At 42.6% G+C, this 19,772-nt stretch overlaps 1 protein-coding gene across 1 annotated transcript in view; it reads left to right on the forward strand.

Annotated features, from left to right (window-relative positions):
- The first annotated feature begins 12,561 nt into the window (after positions 1-12,561).
- The window catches only part of LOC145414840 (zinc finger protein rotund-like), a 369,204-nt gene continuing 361,993 nt past the window's right edge, over positions 12,562-19,772 (forward strand). The window contains exon 1 of the mRNA XM_080284261.1: positions 12,562-12,711. Coding sequence (XP_080140387.1) covers positions 12,562-12,711 — 150 coding nt within the window. The remainder of the gene's footprint in view (positions 12,712-19,772) is intronic.

The following is a 19,772-nucleotide window of genomic DNA, read 5'->3' on the forward strand; positions in this document are numbered from 1 at the left end:
TGTGTGTGTTTTATGTGACTTATGTAATAGGTGTGTGTGTGTGTGTGTGTGTGTGTGTGTGTGTGTGTGTGTGTGTAACACCCACCGTCCATACTGAATATATGCTAGGGCTGTCTCATACAGGACTGGTTTGTGTGTGTGTGTGTGTATGTAAGAAAAGTGACTAATGAAAGAACAATGTGTGTGTGTGTGTGTGTGTGTGTGTGTAATTATGTATGTATGTACGTGCATGTGTACTTCAGCCTGGAGTGACTCGTCTGCCGCTGTTCACATCCTCCGTAGATATGAATGAGAAGTAAGACACCGGAAACAGCGTATGTTCCCCAGTACCCTGACGTTTCGGCCACACAGTACTCATCTTCAAGGATTCTTAGTAGCCTGAAACGTTAAGAAAGACAGAGCCCGAGATGTTTCCTGTCTTCCCTCCTTCCCATACTACCCATCTGTCGTTTTAATTTACTCCTGTCTACTGTGTATTTGGACGAGGAATATGGGATCAGTCAATCTTATGAAGCTAGTAATGATTTTTATGTACACAAGGAAACCATTTACTACGCTGGGTGGTAACCATATAACCAAATTATGGCGCCTGGTGGTTTAGTGGGTAATTATTGTGCTCCAATCGGATGGAGCCGATGAACGTTTCTATCCAAGGGGTGGTTGGGGTTGATTGCTCACGTAATGCCACTCAGGGATGAGTGAGGCTGGTCACTCTCATCTTAATTGTCGGGACCAACCGCCTACCCCGGGCTCCTACGCTACTCATGGAGCACTGTAGGATTGGATGGTGGATGGATGGATGGATTATTATTATTATTATTATTATTATTTGTGGTAGTAGTAGTAGTAGTAGTAGTAATAATAGTACTATTGTTGTTTTTACTGCTATTACTGCTATTGTTATTATTAGTTATTTAAATCGTAAATCCACTTCCTTCCTTACCTCCTGTATAGATATTATACAAGAATACATTAACCATTGCAATCCATTAACGTATTTATTGGTTTATTTATGTATTTATATTTTGCTTATTCGTACTACATCAGACGATTTATTTCGAGAGAGACTTTGAGAATTGGGGGGTTAGATGAAGTCTTGATAAATCCCTTCCTTCTTAGGGTACTCTTCTAAGCTGAATGAAATCGTCTGAAGATACAAAGAATAAAATTGTAAACATACTGTACATCCTTGGACTGAAAGGGTTAGTGTGCAATATGTAAGTTAAGAGCCAGGTAAGAGGAGATTGAAATGCTCCCAATCTCTGTCTGTCTGTCTGTCTGTCTGTCTCTCTTAGCTCCATAATCGTGTGAAAATTTTGCCATGCTGTGAGTGTAGAGAGTGAATACGATGCGCAGTTTAGCACTAAATGACTCCCAGGGTCGTTATGGCGTTGTGGTCCTAGAAGCCACCCTTAGTTCCTCTCCCTCAGTGATTTAGGCAGCATACTACTCTTTTTTTACCCCAGAATCGTGGGGTGCTGGGCACGCATTCTCGTCAGTTAAAGAAGCTCCCTAGCATCTCCTCCTCAGCGACTTATTTTTGGATATGGCACGTTAATACCCTTTTGCATGTTATTTATGCAGGTTATGGAAGTGTTTGAAGGAGGTATATAACACAGGATAGGAAACTGAAGTGTAATAAACAAAATAAATTGCCTTCAGATACACAACGCCATTGGGTACTCCTGCTTCCTGGTGATCCCCGTCCCTTTAGTTTCTTTAGCTAAATCAGAACGCTTTTGTGGTGCAGAGGGACGCCTTCGTGTGGTGACATTGATAAAACTGGACTGCCGTGCCGCCTGGTTGTATAGAACATCCCTAACTTCCTCTCTGTCTGTGGATAGCGGGAATAGGGCACTTTCAGCTGACAGTTCACTGAGCATTATTATCACTCCTCCTCCTCCTCCTCCTCCTCCTCCTCCTCCTCCTCCTCCTCCTCCTCCTCCTCCTCCTCCTCCTACTACTACTACTACTACTACTACTACTACTACTTGAATCCTTAACTCCTGAACTATGATGAAGTCTTTATCGTTTTCTTTTCCTACGGCCACAAGATCTTATTGTCGTTAAGATGGATGCTCCTTAACACCTCCTTGTCAGCGATTCATTTGGCGCAGTATACTACACCTGGATTTTCTCTTGTATAGTATAGATATGTTTTAAATAATGAAAAATATTGGACTCAGGATAGTAATAGAAAGAATATTGACGTAGCTTCTGTGGAAATGAACTTGTGAGAAAAATCTGAGTGAGCTTCCCAAATCCACGAGTAAACGGACTCAGAACAGTAAAGAAATCATCATCATCATCATCATCATCATCATCATCATCATCACACCTCTTTCCCACCCAAGGATGGGGTGAGTCAGGGTCCAGAAGGCAAAGATGAAAATAAAAATAAATTTGAATAAAAAATAAAAGCCCTCTGTTGATAATGTTTAATGCACAAACGTCCTTCCAAAATATTCAGACTGTGTGTAATTTAAATCCACACCTGCATTACCAGACATGAATAAATTACTGTAGTGGTGTGTGTGTGTGTGTGTGTGTGTGTGTGTGTGTGTGTGTGTGTGTGTGTGTGTGTTGCAGTTAGCGTAGGTTTCATTAAGCGTTCGTGTGCGTGAGCATGTGCAGTAATTGCGTGAATGCGTTTTGCTGAATGTCTGTGTTCGTGTGGTTGCGTGCTGATCTGTGTGCGTGCGTGTAGCTGCGTGTCCTTGCGGCTGCGTGCTGATCAGTATGCGTGTGTGTAGCTGCGTGTCCGTGTGGTTGCGTGCATGTGTGCGTGTGGTGGTGTGCACAAGCAGTCTGTTCAGTAGTTGGTGTGACCCCGGCTGCTTGGTGGTGTAATAGGTTAGTTGGTCGCCAGTGGCTCTTCCTACTGACTGCCCTTCCCCCTTACCCTTTCAGCCCTCCCTCACCCCCTCACCCTTCCCCAACTCCCCTCGCCCCACCCCCTCCCTCACCTCTCCTATCCTTTGCCTTTCCCTTCTTTACACTTTCCGTACCCCTCACCTTCCCTTACTCTTCCATCACTCTGGCCTTCACCCTCACCCTTTCCCTTACCCCCTTACCTTCCCTTACCCCTCCATCACACTCGCCTTCACCCTCACCCTTGCCCCATCACCCTTCCTTCACCTTTTCTCACCCCTTCATCACCTTCTTTCGCCCTCTCACCTCTCCCTTCCCCCCTCACCCCTCCATCAATCACATCCACACCCCTCACTCTTATTTTTGCAAGCCGCCCTCTCCTTCATCCTTAGCAGTTTCTTAGGGATCCCTTCTTGTCCTTCATATCCCCTTCTCTCCCTCGCCTCTGCTCTTTGTCCTTCACCTCTACATCTTGTCCTTCATTCCCACCCTATTCTCTTACCCCTCTTGTTTTTCTCCTATTCTATTCTCCCTCACCTCTACCACACTCCCTCACCCCACCTCTTTCTTCGTCTGCTCACACCTTTTTTCCTAACCCCTATTCCTATTCACATCCTCCTCCCTCACCCCCACCTTTATTCACACCGTTTTGTCTCCCCTGCGCCTACCCACACCCCTCTCTCACATCCCTACTCCTATTCATACCCCTTCTCCTCACCCCACTCCTCACTTTCTTCTCAGTCCCTCTCGCCCACCCCACATTCGCACCCTAACCCCACCTCACCCCCACGCTCTCCTTCACCTCCTCATTAACTGTTGCTTCTCATGCTTTTATGTATGTTCCTTCTCTCGCATAATTGCTCATTTGCCCCTAACTTTCAGCCTATTCATCCCTTTACTAATGAATTTATGGCCGCTCGTTTGCCTTTAGCTTATTGCCTACTTAATTGTTTTCTAATTATTTTTTTTCGTTTTATATTTTTCCTTTTTTTGCGTGTATTGTCGTAACTTTCTGTTTTTCACCCACCGTTTACGTGTTTCCCCACTAGTTGTAGGCTAAAAAATATAAAATAAAACTTGATAATTCAGTATTCCTCACCAGTTGCTTTACTCGTGAATTTCTTTAGCTTTTTCTTCATTCATCCAGAGTTTATACATCGTTCTTGTCATTATTACCCACTATTTACGTATTTCCTTATTAGTTGTAACGTAAAAAAAAGTTCAGTATTGATCTGTTTTTGCATTATTCCTAACTTTTTTTTTGTAAGTCACTCCTCACTCATGCACAGTCTATTACTCATTGTTACTCATTATTACTTACTTTCTCTCTGACTGTAAACTAGATATAAACTTGCCAGTTCACTGTTGTTTTAATAGTTTGATTCCTAACTTTCTCTCCGTCTCTCTCTCTCTCTCTCTCTCTCTCTCTCTCTCTCTCTTGTCCTTTCACATTCTATAACTAGTTGGCATCATTACACGTTACCCTTCCAACCCCACATTGCCCCGTCCTCTCAACCTTCGCACCTTATAATCTTCGACCTGGTGGCTTGTTGGGCATGTGATACAATGCCGCTTTCATTTTCCTAATTCGCTTGTTCCTGGGGTTCGCTCGTCGTTTAAGGCATCACACGGTAAATGTTTATCGTGGCAACGAGTTTAGACAGCGACATATCTGGACTTGTACTCACTTTCACACCCGCCTGAGCCACACCCACACCCCCTCCAACACCCGCTGCCCATACCCTGACACCTTCACCCACACCCACACCCGCACTACTCTTACCGTCTTACCCACTGTCATCCACTTGTCTCACTCTCCCACGTCCCTGCATTTTCTACCCACACTTTGGAATCCTCAGTCACTCACCACACTCCCACATCACCCAAACTCACACCCCTCCCACTGCTGCCCACTCCTAGTCACTGTCATTCACATACACCCACATCACTAACACCATCTCGTCCACTTCCACTCTCCCACACCAAACCCATTCCTCTCTACATCGTCACCCTCACTCATTCACCCCTTAACCCCTCTCTCACATCCATGCAGTCTTTACCCACACCTTGACACCTTCACCCACTTACACTACTCTCACTTTCTTGACCACTCTCCCTCTTCCAGTCATGACACCCGCCTTTCGTCACACTTAATCTCCAGGTTACATCCTAGCACACTTTTTTCACCTCAATATCTTCTTTCTTTCCTACATCAAACTTGTTTCCCGACTCACCCCACAGACTCTTTCACACTCTTACCCGTCCACCTACTCCTACTTACCCTTCTTCATTCTCACAATTTCAATTACTCTCTAGCATTATTTCCTTTCATTTCATTGCCATTATTCCCACACACTCTTTTCTTAACTCCTACCCCTCACACTCATACACCTCCATCTATCCTTATATGTCATTCTTCACTCTGCTCCATAGTCATTTCCTGGTACAGTATCTTCATCTAAGTATCACATCTTCTCACACTTCCATGAGACTGTTTTCTGACTCATCCAGCACACTCCTACACTCTTTCTCTTCCACGTACCCCTTCCTCCTTCATATCCTTACTTTTCTAGCTATGCCTTTACATGATCTTCCTTTTCCTTTTATGTTATTCTTCTTTCCTTCACTATTTCCTGCATCAGCCCACTACCCTATTCTTCTTCCTAATATCTCACATTCCCTCCTCCAACACAGTCACACTTCCGCCTTAGTTCTCTGCATCTTCCCACACTCTTTGTCTCCTGACTATGCACACACACACACACACACACACACACACACACACACACACACACACACACACACACACACACACACACACACACACACACACACACACACACACACACACACACACACATCCGATTGCTCATTTCATCCCCACTTCCTCCCCACCACGCTCCCGCCCTCACCCCCACCCACACCACTATCTGATACCATCCCTCTGTTATCCTTTTCCTCCTCCCACGCCTTCTCAGAGTCCCAGCGTGGTCACATCCCTGCCCTTTACATCTCATCTCTCCCTCCACCCACTGCTAACTCCTTCGCACACACACACACACACACACACACACACACACACACACACACACACACACACACACACACACACACACACACACACACACACACACACACACACACACACACACACACACACACACACACACACACACACACACACACACACACCTACCCCACGCTCACTCATCCATCCAACCCCAAACCTCACTCTGAACCGTATGAATATTTATCGTCCCCTAGCGTCCGCAACAGCACCCCCGACCCTCTCATTCACACCACCCACTTATTATTTTCCTTCACCTTGCCATTACGCCAATCAATACGCACCCTTTGTCATCGTGCGTTTGGGCGTATCGATTATATAAATGTAACCTCGCACACTTCCCAGCCCGCTCAGGAGACGCGATTCGTTCACACATGTCACTTTTACTCACAGCTACACCCACACACACAGACACTCACTCATTTACATTAAGAGTCCTATGTGATCGCACCAGATCACACACACACACACACACACACACACACACACACACACACACACACACACACACACACACACCCACCCACGCATGCACTCAGCTTACCTACCAAGCCTATCTAACCTTCACCACACACACACACACACACACACACACACACACACACACACACACACACACACACACACACATTTAACCCCACCCCACATCCTCCCACACACCCACACATGCCTATCTCCCACCATTCTGAAAACCCTGAAACACAGACACACACACAGACGAGAAAAAAATCCATATATTTCAAAACATATTCAAATTTACTCCCTTCATATTCCGCCCCCGCAGGCCATGGACTATCGTGTTCCTGTATGCATGCAAAAATATAGAGTTGCAGCCACGGACCCACCCCCCGAACTGCCCCAGAGTTTATGGCCAAATTACTATCGGCTCTGCATGGAAATATTTATAGTGTGTAGAGGAAAATAGAGGTGGGGAATATAGGGGTCCGCGCTGGGGGTATGGGGACGGGCTTAATGGGTGTGGGCGTATATGGTAATGGGATATTGAACGAGGGTATGGGCGGTGGTGGTGGTGGTGGTGGGGCTGGTGCTAGGATGATGGGGTTGTGTTGTCTGGTGCAAGGGGAGAGGGCGATGTGTTGTTCTGGTAAATGAAGAGAGAGAGAGAGAGAGAGAGAGAGAGAGAGAGAGAGAGAGAGAGAGAGAGAGGAGTGTGTTCATGTGATATCGCGACTGCAGTTTATGTATTAACCATATGTGTTGCGTATGTTGTGATAATGTGGTGTATATTTTGTGTTGCCTGGTGTGGGTGGTGTGGTGCTGGGAGGGAAGAGGTGTTGTTCTGGTAAATGAAGGCAGAGAAGAGATTGCTTCTGTGTCACCGTAACTAAAGCATATATTATTTGTGTGTGTGTGTGTGTGTGTGTGTGTGTGCTTTATTATATGGGTGAATAAAGAAGAAATGGAATATGGACCGAAAAGAGTTTTTAGTGTTTGGTGTAAATAGGCTGAGAGAAATTAAAGCACCGGTTACGAGGCATGAACCTTTTCTTCTTTTTCTCTTTTTTCTTTTTTTGATGGTTGGCCCAGAGGGAACTTCTTCAGACACTGTGGACACTTCTAGAAACCCTTGGATCTTTATGCACCAAGGCCTGAGGGAGGGGGAGGGACAGGGGGAGGGGGGAGGGAATGCGGAGTAACTGTGTGTTGTGTTGTTCTGGTAAGTGAAGAGAAAGGGAATAATCTTCACGTGGTTACGATACCTTAACTACAAAACATTATGGCTCGTATTCTTGGCGGCTAAGTAAGCTCCCTAACGCGTCCTCTTCACCGATTTATTTTTTGGATACAGCAGGGTAATTTAATATTTTACGTTAGTAATGCAGTGTGGTGCTATTAGAGTGATTTAAGTAACTCAGAGGAGGACGGCAAGCTGTAATAAGCAATATAAATCGTTTTGGAAGAGGTGTTAGGGAGCAACCTTAACCAGCGAGAATATGGACCTTTCTCATGGTCGGGAGACTTTCAGTATTCTATTTCATCTGCCACCAAGCGATATTATTCTACTCAGTGATTGATACAAAGATGAATGTTTGTACTGTCATTAACAATTTTATGGACATGACTATAGTTGTTTTACCTTAACCTGGCCCACATTTTCGTTTTTTTTGCAGCTTATTTCACACAGTTCATTAGGAGAATTAAACAATACTGTGTCCCTACTTCTTCATCTTTTCCATTGCACTTCTTCCTGACTTGCATCATATTAGAGTTGCTGGTCCCTTGTTACTGCTGAGTATTTAAGATGAGGAGATGGCAGTTTTAGGCCAAGCTAGAGTAAAATATTTATAGCATTTTCCAGCTACCACATGGCTCTTTTATTCAGCTGTGTGTGTGTGTGTGTGTGTGTGTGTGTGTGTGTGTGTGTGTGTGTGTGTGTGTGTGTGTGTGTGTGTGTTTTATGTATTGCCTGCAAGAATGAACTGCTAAATATAAAAATGAAGGGATTGGCTGGTGTCGTGTTTGTGTGTTCATAATGTGTGTACTTCTTTTTTGTGCCGTATAGATGTTTTTATAACTACCTATTTAGTGTAATGATATATTATCTTTTAACCAACAAAAGACAAAAACAATGAGTTGTTTGAGAGGAGCATGTGGAGTCACATGGAGTGACAGACTGACAAATGAGGAAGTGAAGGAGCTTTGTGGTGTGGATGTGGGTGTGATAGGAAGCGTTAGGAGAAACACTTGGACATGGTTTGGCCATGTGGAGAGGATGGAGAGTGAGAGACTGACGAAGAGAGTGTATGTGAGTGAGGTGGAGGGGGGAGAGGGAGGGGGAGACCAAGGATGAGATGGAGGAATGGAGTGGAGAGGTATATGAGAGAGTGGGGTGTGAGCTGGGAGCTGGGCAATGAAATGGCGGGGGACAGGGCGACATGGAGGCGATTTGTTTGTAGCCATCCCATACAGGATTAAGGCGTCTGGCAATAGATAGATAGATGGAAAAGATAAAAGAATACATATTGCATTGTCACTATAAATGCATGTGTTTAAATTAATGAAGTCATAAATAATAATTAAACTTAATTTTATTCGCTGTTCAGTTGTATTAATTTTATGACTAAGATAACACCTCAAAAGAGATACAGGTAAATATACATCATTCATTTTCACGAGGCCTCTGATAAATATATGATAATGAAGCCTGGGTCTTCTGTAAACGATTCATTCTGTAGCATTGTTTTATGTGTTATGTGATTAACTCCTTGAACATCAGAGAAATTACCAGGTTCTCTCTTCTTTCTTCTTAACTCCTTGAACTTACGGTTAAAGCGCATTAAATTTTTTTCTATAAATGTCGAGACGAATGTAAGAAAAAAAAAAAAACTAATAATTTATAGCAGCGTACTTGTGTCCTGTAAATACATGTACCCCCTCCACTATGGCAAGTTACATACATAGGTGAATTTATAACTCTGGAAAATAATAAAATATAATCGTTAGTACCATAAATTAGGTGAAATATATATATTACATTATTTCATGCTTTTTAAAATACGTGGTGGTGATTTTATATAATCAGGATAAATCTTACTGGGATCTGTATCTGTGGTAACAGTTTGCCTTTGAAGATTAATACTCCTGGTCCTTTTCTTTTCTTTTCCTTTTTTTTTTAATCTAACCGCGTCACTACGATTTTTTAAAGTCTTACCATCTTAGTACACATTTTATTCGACTTGGGAGGACGTTTTGGATATGCTGTACAGGCAGGGTTAGGCTAATTGACGAAGCTCTTAAGGACAGAGAGAGAGAGAGAGAGAGAGAGAGAGAGAGAAAGAGAGGTATTAGGACTTGGGAAGCAATGAATAATAAATGTGATCTATATATATATATATATATATATATATATATATATGTATGTATGTATGTGTATATATATGTATGTATGTGTATATTTATCTATTACGTTGTAGGGTTCCAGTGTGTTGGAAGGGTGTGTTGGTGGGTGGTTTGTCGTGGGAAGAGGTCGTTAATGAGTAGGGGCTGAAACGCTTGGAGGTCCTTTTTTATCGAAGACACCCGTCTCAGGATGCTGCGTCAGACAGCAAATGGATAGAGACAGACAGATAGTCGAAAGGATCGACAGATAGACAGACATACATAATATAGACAGACAGATAGACAGATGAATGTCACAGAAAAATGAATAGTTGTTGCAAATGATCCAAGCCTAATCGTTTCTCTACGAGAAGTCTTGTCTGAGATACATAAAGATTTGTTGGCATGAATATAAAATAAACACGAAAAGACGTCACTGTTCGCAGGGAGTTGTTGGATGTCCCTTCTGATCCCCCAGTAAGAAAAAAAAAGAAAAGAAAACAGATCTGTTTTGAACTGATTATAATCGTCTGGGGTTGCAAGAACAAATGAAAGGAGGTATCATCGTTGCGACAGGATAAAATTGATGGTGACTATGTGCGGGATTAAAAGGAGTTAATGATAATCTGCATTTAACACCCTAATTACCAAAAACGCCATTTTATATTTTGTTTTGGCAACCACACAGACGATTTGACATTGCATTGGGAGAGACCCCTTAACTTAACTGAAGCAACCGAAGTTTAGAGTGCGGTTCTAGGTCTAATGTGGTTTCGTAATTGAGAGAAGAGTGTGAAGAACTCTGCACATATTCCTCCCAGGCCTAGAGTGCATTTGGTGGCAAACAAAATAAAATACCGAAGTAAGACAGCAAATCGACAGGGAAAACAGAAAATCCAGACTGACAGAAAGTTTGAGCGAGAGTAAGGGTGATAGAGATAGGCCAGAGCGACGGGAGTGAGCGAGTGGAAAACTGGAACATCATTAACTAGGAGCTCCTTAAGACAGCCACGTCCCGGCCGCCACACTCCTGACGACTGGCCTTCCCTCCTTCCGCTGCTCACACACGCACGCACACCAGGCGGCGGCGGCGGCGGTGTGGCGGCAGTGGCGGCGGCGGCTGTAGTAGTAGTGGCGACAGCGTGCGTGGCTGAGGCGGGCACAACTCACTACTGGCCCGGCGCTCACACACTCACTCACACGCCGGCTGCCGTGCGTGATACTACCCTCCCGCCAGACTCCCTCCGCCGCACCACACCCTCCCTCCCTCCCTCCAGCCATCCCTCCAGTTCCTATAGCTCGTGCCTTCTCGCCCGTCCACGCACGCCCGTCCCTCGCTGCAGTTGGTCTCTCCTGCTGGCGTTTATAGGATTGCTTTTGTGTGATGGATTCCGCCCACCTTATATATTGTTATTGTATCCGTGAGAACTCCTTTGCCTGCGTGCCCTCTAGAAATGTCTGAAATCAGTGATTTTGGTTTGGTTGATTAATTAGTCATTATTGTACTGATGACTGTTGCATATAACCTGGAAAAAAAGATAATGGAAAAAAATTGATCAGATCAATGAGATGTGCATGTGAATGAACACACGCAACAAGAAAACAAAACAAGGACGGGATTTTTGTTGCAAGGGGAGGGATTTTGTTTTGTTGCACGCTCAAGGATTGCAACATCAGAGCCGAGTGTGGTGGTGTCCTGGCCAGTGTGTCACCACCAGCAGCGTCAGAGCCATCCACAAGCATTTCCTGGTTCCCGCCCCTGGGTTGCCTCCGCGACGGGCGCTGCCAGCTGACTGTGTGTGCCAGTAACAAACAGGTGGTTGCGCAGAAGGCACGTGGAGCCCTGTGCGCGGGGGAGCAGGAGGAGAGGCACCCAACCGGTCTATCCCCGTCCATCTATCCGTCTGCTGGTCGGGAACTACAACCAGCGTGTCCATTCCAACTTGACATTCGGACATAGCGGCCTGCTTGTCTGTCCTCGTCCGTCCCATCCATTTATTCGTGGATCAGGAACTAGACGTTTGGAGACAGCGGACAACTTATCCATCTCATCTGTCCATCATCTGCAGGTCTGAACCTAGATCTGGATACAGTGGCCAAGCTCTCTGTTCCATCTGTCCAATCTATTCAGCTATCCTGGGAGTCGGGAACCAGACATTTGGACAACCATCGCGATACCAATCCGTTCGCACAAGTAGCCGGCGAATCGGACTGCATAAACGATGAATCGGTGTGTGTGACATAATTGGATCTATCATAAACGATGACAGTAGTGAGGCAGATACAGAGCCGCCCACTGTGGAAATTATTAAACGTTCATTATCTTCAGGAGTTACAGATAAGTTGCTAATTACAGGACCTGAGAGATAACTACATACATAATTAGATATTGTCTTTGGGTGAACAGGGTAAAGCATTGATAAAAGGACCAGATATATCTTTGAGTGAGGGATATTACAAACGACCACCCCTTCCATCTTACTTCTTCTGGGGGAAAAAATACATAGATAAAGAGACCAGATTAATTTTGTGCATAGAGGAAGAGTGAAATACAAAGGTCTGCCCCACTCACCAGGCCTCTTTCGGGTGAGAGATAAATAAGCACAGGACCAGATTCATTTATTTAGTGAGACATGCACAAGATACATAGCTAAATAGAGAACTACATCCATCCTTCGTGTGGAGATAATTATAGAACCGGGTTAATTTTTGTCTTTGGGTGTGAGACGTGAACCATTGAACCTCACCCGAGCCATCCCTCCAGCCGCCCCACCCAGGAGGCTATGAGTGCTATGAAAATGCACTACTCCACCGCAGCACCACCGTCCTTCCCCGTCCCCCGCAACCTCTTCTTCTCCAACCTGGATGAAGTCAGGCGGCCCTCCACCCCGCACAACGGCCACTACAACCACCCATCGCCACGACCTGCTGAGGTATCCCGTTCGTGAATTGTTTATCAGGTTGACTTTATTTATTGAGTCACCCTCCCCTGTTTCTTTATTCACATATGCATTATTCCGTTGATTCACCCTCCCGTTCCTTAACTGCCCAGTGCTTTATTTTGACCATAATGTAATTCTCTCTTCTTTATTACCCTACTATTTATGCGGACTTCATATCTTAATTCCCACTTGTATTCACTTCATCTCCAATTCTCTCGTAATGACCTTCCCATTATTTTGACCTCATCTCATATTCACTCCTGTCAGCAACCTTCCCCTCGAATTCATGTCTTAATTCCTACTCATGATTTTGACCCCATCTTTGAATTCGCTTGCCCGCACAATTACCTTCCCATTATGTTGAATTCGTCTTTAAATTCCTTTGCTCCAACACCCCATTTATTAATTCTTATATCCATTATTTTTACTATCCTTTATATTCACAACATAGGTTTAACTCTTACGTCTAATGCATTTCCATATTAACGTTTTCATTATTGTCCTCCATTATTTTCACCTCACTGCAAATTTTCTTTATACACTGGCCTTATCTGAGTATTCCCTCTATTTCTGACACCCCTTTTGACACCTAGTCCCGTTTTTGACACCATTTGCAGGAGCCTCACTCAAGAATTCCGTACCCCTTACTTGGACAGTTTGCTGAATTCCCTTCCATCTCAGTTAACCTTTCCACTTATTACTCTCTCATCTAAAAGTTCTCCATTTCCTCATCTTATACTTCTTGTCTTAATTCTCCTCGGCATTTATGAAACTCCAGCTTTCATTTTCGTGTTATAGGTTATTGGTCTCATCTTTAGTTCTCAGCACTAAGCACTGACATAGCTAACTAAATCGACCTCATCTCGTACCTCCTCTCTTCTTACCTTTCCGCCCTTCTAGTTTAGCCTCATCTGTTACCTCCCTCCTTACCTCTTTTGACTTCATCTTTGTTCTCCCAGTTGACTTCCCTTCTCCTATACTGACCTCATCTCTTACCTCTTTCTCCTTCAGTTTTGACTTCCCCCTCTGGTCTGTTTTGAATTCCCCATCCTGTTTTGGCCTCATCCCTCCTATCATATTCCTATCCTCTTAATTATATCAGTCTTTCTTCCTTTATTTTCGTCTCGCATTCGCTACCTTTCTCAGTGTAAAAAAAAAATCCCGTTGCCCATTATGTAAATCATGTAAATTCCCTTCCCTTATGTTGAGCCGCAGTTTATGGTTCTCTCTCTTTATTATACATACATTATTAGCATTCATGCCTCCTTTATTGCTTTTATTTGGTTATGCATATTAAAATTTTTCACGTTTTTTTGCTTTTTTTCTGGGCTTACTTTCATCTGGTGTTGTTTGTACTAATGTTTTTATTGTGTTATCGTCTGCTATTGTGTTTACTTTGTTTTTGCTGTTATCGTCTGGTATTATTTTTACTCATTTGTTTTATCATTTGGTGTGATTTTTACTGTTTTCATTGATTTTATTGTCTGCCATTTTTTACTCCTGTTTGTATTGTTTTTATCGTCCGGTATTTTATTTATTGTTGTTTCGTATTTTTCTCATTAGCTGGTATTGATGGATTTAATATTTTCATACCCCTAGCCTAGTATCGCATTTTCTGTTGTTAGTTACTGTTCCCATCAACTAGTATTATCTTTTATTTTTCTGATTACTTAGCATCTTATTTTTAGTCATTCTATCGCCTGTATCACTTGGTATTATTATTATTTTTTATGTTTGCTATTACTTTCTTCCTGTCATTTTTCCTCTTGTTTTCTAGTATTGCCATCACCGGGTATTTTTTCTGTTATCCGCTGTTATCCCCATCACCTGGTATTTCATTCTGTTGTTCACTGTTCTTTTCTCCACCTGGTATTTTTCTTTTGTTAGCTGTTATTTTCATCACGGTATTTTTTCGTGTGCTCTTATTTTCTTCACCTGGTATTTTTACATTGTTTGCTATGCCCTTCTCCACCTGGTAGTTTGCTCTTGTTTGCTGTTACTTTCTCCACCTGGTATTTTTTCTATGGTTTGCTCTTCTTTCCTTCATCTAGTGTTCTTAAGTTCACGACATCAATTCCGTGGGTGTTTGGGAAGTGGATGATGGTAGTGGTATCGGTCTGGTATTAATTATTCTGAAGGTGATTGACGGTAACAGGTAGTACATCATCCGTACTACTGTATGCATGTGCTTAAGTTCCTTCTGCCATGTTTAGCAGTAGTAGTAGTAGTGGTAGAGGTGGTAGGAGTAGTAGTACTATAGTTGTAATAATAATAGTAATAATAATAATAATAGTAATAATAATAATAATAGTAATAATAATAATAATAATAATAATAATAATAATAATAAAAATAGTAGTAATAATAATATAAGTAGTAGTAGTAGTTGTAGTAGTAGTGTAGGTACTGTGATTATTTTGAGTGGAAACTGTGCGAAGTAAACTTATGTCTTTATTATAGTGAAATCACCAGGAGACAATTATAGGTATCTCAGGAACACACTCTCACTGAAGAGGTTAATAGCAGTGAATAGGATAGCAAAATTGAGGGTAGGGGCTTGGGTTAGTATTTCACAGCAGGGGCACCATTAACAGCAATAACAGCAGTGAAGACAATAATAGGGACAGCAGTAGTTGCAGTAATTAGAGCAATGATAGTTGTAATAGCAGATCTGATAGCAGTGATAACATCAATAAAGTAATAGAAATACTAGTTTTTCAGATAAACAGTTTGGGGAAAAGGCCAAGAGCAGTAGCAGAAACAGAATGATAGCGAGCAACAGTAACGGTATTGATGGTAAAGCTGTAGTATAAGGAGCAGTAGTAGTAGGAAGGGCAACAGTAGATATAACAATTGTATCAGTAGAAGTAGCAGTAGAACAGTAGTATACTTAGTAGTCGCAGGAACAAAGTAATAATATTGATAGTAAATCAGTAGTGTAAGAAGCAGTAATAGTAGTAGTAGTAATATTAGAAAGCGCAGCAGAAATAGTTGTAATAGTCAGATCAGTAGGAGCAGCAGTAGAACAGTATCATCAGCAGTATTTGCAGGAGCAGACGACAGAAGCTGGTATACTCTTTTTACTCTAACTTGGCCTAAAGTTGCCATCTCTCCTCCTTGAATCTTGAATTGTAGCAACAGATTAACTTAAGAACATTGTGTTAGTCAGGAAGAAGTGCTGTGGAAAGGGATGTAGGATCATAGTATTATCTTTTTCTGCCACTGAGGTACGTGAAACAACCAGCATAATGACGAAAATCTGGGCCAAGTTAAGGCGAATGGATTATAGGTATGGCGGTGTCAGAAATCAGATCAATACAACCCAAGACGATGCGCTACAGTAACAGGAAGAGCAGTAGTAGATCAGTAGTAGTAATAGAAGTAGCAGTAGTAGCATTTTTATAAGCAGTATTAGCAGTGATAGTACCAGCAGTAGTAGGAGCAGAAAGCAAGAACCGAAGGTGGTAGTGGTGGCGGTGGTGGTAGGACTCAGATAAAACAGCGAGACCAATAAAACCTGAAACGATGTAGTCTATGGAGGGAGCCGTAAATCCTTCCTCTCCTCCTTCCCTCTCTCGACTCTCCGTGTTCTTCTTACTCATCAGCTCCTTCATCTTCTTTCCTCATTCTTCCTCTCTCTTCCTTCTCCTTCCTTTCGTCGTCTTTTCTCTCCTCTCCTTTCTCTACTCACCATGCTCTCCTGATTTTCTTTCCTGTTCTTCATCATCTTCGCCACCTCTCCTCCTTCTTCTTCCTTTCGCCTCCTTCCTCTTCTCTTCCTTCCCTTACTCTCCTCTTCCTTCCCCTCCTCCTCTGTCCCTTCCCTTCCTCCACCTATCCTTACCCCAGTCGACCCATTTGGCCACTAGGGCACGCCGCCGTACCAGCAGCACTTACCCACTCAATTAAGGATAGTAAGTCATGTAGATATTAGGCTAGTTCAAGGCCTCCACGGGGTTAGAGGAAGGGAGGACTTAGAGTGACGGAGCTTTGAAGGAACGAGGGCGGTGAGGAATGACGTAGATTAGAGATTAGTGCGATAGTTAGGATTTTGAGGGAAGGAGACGGAAAGGTAGGGAGTGGTGTTGGTTTAAGTGGAGATGGAAAGGAGGTAGAGAAGAGTTAGAGGATTTAAAAGAACGAAGGAAATGATGGGGGATGGGGGTTTGTTGGTAGAGTGGGGAAGAGAGTAAGAAAGGTTGGTTAGAGGTGAAGAGAGAGGCGAAAAACAACGTAGAATAGAGGAGGTTAGAGGAGAACTGGAGGGATTCAAGAAGGGAAGGGAGATAAACAGTAAGACGGGAAGAGAGAATACAAGAGGTAAGTAGAGAGGGAGGGAGGAGGGGACTGAGGTGAGAGGGACAGAGAGGGAAAGGGAGGGGGGACAAGTAAGAGAGAGAGAGAGAGAGGGAGAGGGAGACGAGGGAGATGAGAGGGACAGAGAGGAAGGGAGAAGGCAGGCAGGAGGTAGGTAGAGAGGGAGGGAGGGCGAAGCAGGAGTAGTTACATCAGTCTAGATCCTCAGGGAGAACCAGTCTAACTCCCTGAGCACGTGGGTGTGTATGTGTGTGTGTCCGGCAGAGGCAGGCAGTCAGGCAGGTAGGCAGGCAGGCAAGCGGACGAGCAGGCAGGAAGGCAGGCAGGAAGACGGATAAGAACGCAAACAGGTAGGCAGTAAATTAAAAAACTAAGGTAGTACTGAGAACCACAGATATCAATTCCTAACCTCTCGTCGGTGTGAGTGAGATCCTTATCTTAAATTCTTGTCTCTCAGTATGCAAGGACATATAATAATATTGTTCCTATACGTATATTGAGTGCGACCTTCATATTTCTTAATACACAAAGTTATAATAATTTTGGTGTCACGCTTATATTAGGTACAGCCATTTTGAACCCTAATATGCAAGAACACATGATATTATTGAAATTATACGTTTATTATATGCAACCTTCATCTGTTCTTATATGCGCCCATTGGCATAATTTTATATGGCTCAGTGCAACAGTGTCTCGGTTGATAATATTCTTTCTATGTCCTCCTGTTCCTATTCCTTGGCGCTACACTACTCATGTAATAGTGGAAAATATGGTGATGATGATGATGATGATGCAACAAAGTATTGGTAGCCCTTTATGTGTCCTGTTATGGAAGGTCTCACATTAACTTTGCGTGCATAAATTTTCGCCTCAAAAAATATATGTTTATGATTTGAGTACCTTGGAAAATTTTGTTCAGGAAGAGAAATAATGTAAAATGTTTCTTTTGGTCATATTATTTCGTCAGGTGAAAAAAATTTGGTTTCCCTTGCCTATTTTCCCCGCTAATTTATTTCTACTTATGGCTGGTTATTTTTCGCTAGAACGATATTGAGATTAATGATGTCGATATGAGATTGAGAAGGTGCTTACGAATACTATGTCAATAATTAACTGCTGTAAATAGCACACGAGAGGATATTATTAAGAGGGAATTAGCAAAATTAATCGATAAGAAAGAGGAGTTTGGGATGTTCCTTAGTTGAACAGAATGTGCGTCGTAGATAATAAGCAAAATAAATCGATAAGGAAGAGGTGTTTGGGATATTTCTTCGTTGAGCACAATGCACGTCTTAAAACCGACCTCAGTTAAGACTTTTTGTACACAGGGCTTCAATTTAATACTTTTGCCGCCGACTGTATTAAAGTGAGGGAACCCAGTGCCCTGTACAGCGTTAACCAAAAATTTCCCACCAAAATAGAACGAACTACCAGTAATTTTTTTCTCTTTATTCGCGGACATTAAAAACACATCATCAAAACACTCGCCGTAAAAAGGTACATCAAAAAACAGAGAACTGGTCAGTAAGAAGGAGCCACGAGACCAGTAATTGCCGAAGAAGATAAGAGAGAGAGAGAGAGAGAGAGAGAGAGAGAGAAGTACAAAAATGATAATCGGGGTATAAACGCTCTCCAAACTTAGTCTAAAACCCGCTCTACCGCTTCTCTCCCCCTCCCTCCCTTGCTGGACACGCCCGTTCTCTCTCTCTCTCTCCTGCTCCTGCTCCTGCCTCTCTAAGGGGAAGGAATTCAGAGGAAGCAGGGCTGAGATTTTTTGTCTCTCTCTCTCCCCCTCCCTGTCCGTCTCTCTGGCTCTTCTGTAACTTTCTTTTTCAAATTTTCTTTTCTCTTTATATCTGTATGTCTGTCTCTTTCTGTCTCCATCTGTGTGTGTGTGTGTGTGTGTGTGTGTGTGTGTGTGTGTGTGTGTGTGTGTGTGTGTGTGTGTCTGTCTCTCTCTCTCTCACTCTCTCTCAATTAAATCAATTTTGCACATCATTAGGCGTCTGTATTGATTGTGAATGTAATAAAAACTGGAAAACAAGTCATAAAAAGATCAAGAAACGAGAGGAAACAGATTGAACCAAAGTACAGAAAATGAGATACAGAAATAATGGTGTGTGAGAAATATAATGAGGGAGTTAGGTAATGAGGTAAAAAAAAATAATTATATGGATTTTTTTCTAACATGCGCATGAATAAAGAATAAAAATATATATTGTGCGTCAAAAGTCAAGGACAAATCAAGGAATGACAAGGTACTGAGATAAAATAAATAAATAAATAAATGAATAAGTAGGGGTGTAATATTTTTTGATACATATTCCTTCAGCGAAAAGAAAAAAAATGAAGAAAGAAAAAAAAATATGGAAGCACGTTGAGGGTTTGGAAAAATGAAAGAAAGGTCAAGTGTTTGGATGAAGAAAAATAGATATCTTGAACGTCTTCACCTCGATGGCTTACTTTTTACCTTCCGTTGCCGTCAGACGATTTTATTCATCTTTAGACATCAACTTGGAATTGAGCAGATTAATCAAGCCCTCAATTTGAGTTCCCAGTCCTGAATAAAATCGTCTGGAGATGAATACGAATTAAAATTGAGATGACGTCCACTGACTGAAAGGGTGTTTTTTTTTTTTTTTTTGACTCCCATAAAAACTTTTAATAGAGATTATAAAAAGAATTCAACTTAAAATGAAAAAAAGTACCGTAGTTACTAAACAAAAATTGTG

This window comes from Coenobita brevimanus, chromosome 101 (assembly GCF_032717465.1).
Source record: "Coenobita brevimanus isolate Jiangsu-jjx chromosome 101, ASM3271746v2, whole genome shotgun sequence".
Classification (NCBI taxonomy): Eukaryota; Metazoa; Arthropoda; class Malacostraca; order Decapoda; family Coenobitidae; genus Coenobita; species Coenobita brevimanus.